Genomic DNA, 4,363 nt, shown 5'->3' with positions numbered 1-4,363 from the left:
TTATACTAAAAACATGAATGATGAACTGATTTGTAGGAGTTGTTGACGCCTTCGTCCGACCACTTGACTCCTATTTCAAATTCCGAAGATGTAATTCCTGATCGTATTTCATCGCTTGATGGGAAGGATATTTCTTTACCAATGATTGATGTAAAACTCAAGCGGAAGTTGGATGACACTTATGATGGTCAGGATGACACTGGTATGTCTGCAACCAAGACGAAGGTTGACGAACAACCAATTGTTGATGCAAATGTTGCTGACGCGGATATCGTTCTAATGAATAACATATAAAAGGGACGAAGGCGCAAGTTTTTAATAAATGCAGTTTCTTGCATGCATTGTTTGTCTTTTTTAATTGTTTGATTATGGATGTGTTTGGTTTTATTGTTCTTTGTTTGACATTGTAATTTGGGTTTTATTTATGTTGCTTGATTTTTATATGGATATCAATGAAGTTGTGTTTTTCTTATGTTATGTGTTCTTTTATATTTGTATTATCTATTATCTATTTTACTGTGTTATAAATTCAGATCAATAAGTTTTTTTATTTTCTATATTATTTGTTTACAAAGAACATTTTTATTTTATAACACTTAGAATTATGGAATCTTCATCATTGTGATTCTTCTTTCACTTGTGGAATCTTCATCATTTCTATATGGTAGTTTAGACTTTTAAACAACAATAATCATTGCTATATGTTAGTTCACACTTCATCATTAATAATATTTATTTACTCTATACGTATATTTTTAAAAATTAATATACGGCATTATAGTTTCACATCTTTATTGTGTTAAATTATTAGATCATGAACAAATATAAACTTCTTATTTATTTTCATAGTTACATATAATTTAATTGTAACAATCACTTAAAATAGAAATAAATTTATCAATAAATGTATATTGTTAGATTTTTTTTAATGTGTACAGATTTCAAGATAGGCCAGACAGCTACCCACTAATTTTAAATGGCGGAAGACTGACTCAGCAGCTGTTTGCAGATTCGTACACGATGATAGAGACTCAAAGGTTGCAATATGTACGAACACAACAAAAAAATCTTAGGTCTGAAACTTATGAAAACCTAAGAAATCTACATTCGGCTGGAACATCTGACGTTTCTTCTACCGGCCAACGTATTATTTTACCTTCTTCATTTACCGGAGATGCTCGGTATATGATGCAGAATTATCTTGATGCAATGAGTATATGTAGATGGTTTGGTTATCCTGATTTCTTTATAACCATAACATGCAACCCAAATTGGCCGGAAATCAAACGATTTTTACGAAATAAAAATCGAAAGTTCGAAGACAGGCCCGATATATTATGTAGGGTATTTAAGATGAAGCTTGATTCATTAATGAAAGATCTGAAGGATAAATCTTTGTTTGGGAAGCTTCAAGCAGGTATGTTTTATTTTTGTAGTTCATGATAACATTGTTTTCTTAAGTTATTGTTCATTATAATTATCAAAATTAAGCTACCAAAACACTTATTTTTAACATATATTATCTTTTTTTTCAATAAGTTATCTAATTCACAACTACTTATATCGTGCAGGTGTGTACACAATTGAATTTCAAAAACGTGGATTACCCCATTCACACATTTGCCTGTTTTTGCATTCTGATCACAAAATTCATAATCCGGGGTGTATAGACAACTTTATCTCAGTAGAAATTCCAGATAAGAATGAAGATCCGGAGTTGTATTCGCTTGTAAACGGCCACATGATTCATGGTCCATGTGGTGTTACTCACCCTAAATGCTCTTGCATGGTGGATAACGCTTGCTCAAAAAATTTCCCAAAGAAACTTCAAAATGAGACGTCAATTGATTCTAATGGGTTTCCTGTTTATCGAAGAAGAGATTTGGGTAATGTGGTTGTCAAGTCTGGGGTAAATTTAGACAACAGACATGTTGTTCCTTATAACAAGAAATTGTTAAAATAATATCAAGCCCATATCAATGTTGAATGGTGTAATCAAGAGGGTTCGATAAAGTATTTGCTTAAGTACATTAATAAAGGTCCCGATCGTGCTACTATATCCCTTGTACAAAACAATGGTGCTAATCAAGATGAAAATGTAGACGAAGTTAAGGCGTTTTATGATTGCAGATATCTATCTGCATGTGAGGCGGCATGGAGAATTTTTGCTTTTGATGTTCATTATAGATTTCCTTCAGTTACTCGACTTCCGTTTCATTTACATGGACAACAGGCAGTTGTGTTTGCAGATGATGATGATGTTGAAGACGTTTTAAACAAGCCCACTGTTGGTTCGTCAAGATTCACTGGTTGGATGGAGTGTAACCAGAAATATGATCTTGCACAAACCCTAACGTACATTGAGTTTCCAACAAAATTTGTTTGGAAACAAGACGCAAGGGTTTGGGAGCTTCGTAAACGTGGTTTTTCCGGTCGAATTCACCATGTTCCACCCGCCTTTAATGAAGCATACTTTTTAAGAATTTTGTTAAATAAGGTTAGAGGTCCTAAATGCTTTGAAGATATTCGTACGGTTGATGGTGAAGTGTGTGCTATATATAGAGATGCATGTTATAAAAGAGGGCTTCTAGATGATGACAACGAGTATATAGAAGCTATTGAAGAAGCAAGTCATACTACAAGTGGTTACTATTTACGCATTTTATTTGCAACAATGTTAATCACATACAGTTTATCTCGGCCGGATGATGTTTGGGAAAAGAGTTGGAAGTTTTTAATTGATGGCATTCTATATGAACAACAAATAGAGCAGAAAAATAAAGGTATCAAATGTTTTTGTTTTATTTTTTATAAATTTATTTACCTATTAACAAATATGTTTATAAAAAACGTAATTGTTTAACAATTTTTTTATTCCCTACAGATTTGTTACTTTCAGAAACGCAACTAAAGAACCTCGCTTTACTTGAAATTCAAAACTTCCTGCTGCGAAACAATTGTAGTCTGCGTTATTTTCCCACCATGCATTTCCCTGATGATGTTTCAATTTCCGCATCAACAAATCATTTTATGAACGAAGAACTTGCGTACGATACACATCATATGACGGGTGAGTTTGAACGACTTTATACTTCGTTAACAGATGAGCAACGCAATGTGTATAACGAGATAATGGAAGCAGTTGATACAAATAATGGGGGTGTTTTCTTTGTTTATGGTTATGGAGGGACGGGAAAAACATTTTTTATGGAAGACTTTATCTGCTTCCATACGATCGAAATCAAAAATCGTTTTAAATGTTGCTTCAAGCGGTATAGCATCTTTGTTACTTGAAAGAGGTAGAACCGCTCACTCTAGATTTCTAATTCCTATAAATCTAACTGAGGATTCTACCTGTTCAATAACAAAAAATCCAGATATTTGCAACTTAATGAAGCAAACTGATCTGATTATCTGGGACGAGGCTCCTATGATACATAAGCATGCATTTGAAGCTTTGGATAGGAGTCTCAAAGATGTTTTAAAAGGTGTTAACTGTGATAGTTCTCGACATCCATTTGGGGGGAAAGTTGTTGTTTTTGGGGGTGACTTTCGTCAAATACTACCCGTAATACAAAATGGATCACGTAGTGATATTGTTAATGCGTCACTTTGTTCGTCCCATCTGTGGTCCAATTGTAAAGTTCTTAGGTTAACCAAAAACATGTGGTTAACCGTCGGGTGTAACCCATCTGATTTTGAAGAGGCCTCCCGGTTTGCAAATTGGTTGTTGGAAGTTGGTGAAGGTACACTTGGTGGTGACAATGATGGTAATTCCGTTATAGAAATACCCGATGATATTTTGATCGGTGATTCTTCTGATCCAGTTTCGAAACTTATTGATTTTGTTTATCCAGCATTATTGGATAATTTTAATGATATTTCTTATTTCCAAGAAAGGGCCATACTTGCACCCTTAAACGAGGTTGTCCAAGATATTAATGACAGATTTTTAACTTTCTTTCCGAGAGAAGAAGTTGAATATCTAAGTTCGGATAGTATGGGCAACTCTGATACTGTTGGGCCTGGTTTCGATCAAGCATTGCACTCACCGGATTTTCTAAATGGTTTGAAGCTTTCTGGTATGCCTAATCATAAATTGGTTCTAAAAGTTGGTGTGCCAGTAATGTTGCTAAGGAATATTGATCAGAAAAATGGTTTATGCAATGGAACAAGATTACAGGTTATTCAATGCGGTAGGCGTTTTATCGAAGTAAAGGTCATTTCGGGTACAAACATTGGTCATCGCACTTACTTAACTCGAAGTACACTAACTCCTGCAGATAAAAAATTGTCATTCAAGTTGAAAAGAAGACAGTTCCCTATAGCGGTTTGTTTTGCAATGACAATTAACAAAAGTTAA

The 4,363-nt window shown here is 34.0% G+C and overlaps 2 protein-coding genes across 2 annotated transcripts; both read left to right on the top strand.

Annotated features, from left to right (window-relative positions):
- Positions 1-1,353: 1,353 nt before the first annotated feature.
- On the top strand, positions 1,354-3,294 carry LOC143566357 (uncharacterized). Its single transcript, XM_077053085.1, has 4 exons — positions 1,354-1,417; positions 1,572-1,909; positions 2,003-2,783; positions 2,885-3,294. The coding sequence occupies exons 1-4, from the start codon at positions 1,354-1,356 to the stop codon at positions 3,292-3,294; spliced, it is 1,593 nt and encodes a 530-aa protein (XP_076909200.1).
- Positions 3,295-3,391: 97 nt separating this feature from the next.
- LOC143566356 (uncharacterized) lies at positions 3,392-4,363 on the top strand. Its single transcript, XM_077053083.1, has one exon. The coding sequence runs from the start codon at positions 3,392-3,394 to the stop codon at positions 4,361-4,363; it is 972 nt and encodes a 323-aa protein (XP_076909198.1).

Source organism: Bidens hawaiensis, unplaced genomic scaffold (genome assembly GCF_021521415.1).
Source record: "Bidens hawaiensis isolate Kalapana, Puna unplaced genomic scaffold, B.hawaiensis_p1.1 tig00022873_1, whole genome shotgun sequence".
Taxonomy (NCBI): domain Eukaryota; kingdom Viridiplantae; phylum Streptophyta; class Magnoliopsida; order Asterales; family Asteraceae; genus Bidens; species Bidens hawaiensis.
The sequence above is the reverse complement of the archived record's forward strand: the minus strand, read 5'-3'. Positions and strand labels throughout refer to the sequence as shown.

Excerpts from the sequence above, each read along its gene's own strand:
- LOC143566357 (XM_077053085.1), top strand. The coding sequence starts at position 1,354 with ATGAAGCTTGATTCATTAATGAAAGATCTGAAGGATAAATCTTTGTTT. Across the intron at positions 1,910-2,002 it reads ATGTGGTTGTCAAGTCTGGG|GGTTCGATAAAGTATTTGCT; the intron begins GTAAATTTAGAC and ends TGTAATCAAGAG. Across the intron at positions 2,784-2,884 it reads AATAGAGCAGAAAAATAAAG|ATTTGTTACTTTCAGAAACG; the intron begins GTATCAAATGTT and ends TATTCCCTACAG.
- LOC143566356 (XM_077053083.1), top strand. The coding sequence starts at position 3,392 with ATGAAGCAAACTGATCTGATTATCTGGGACGAGGCTCCTATGATACAT.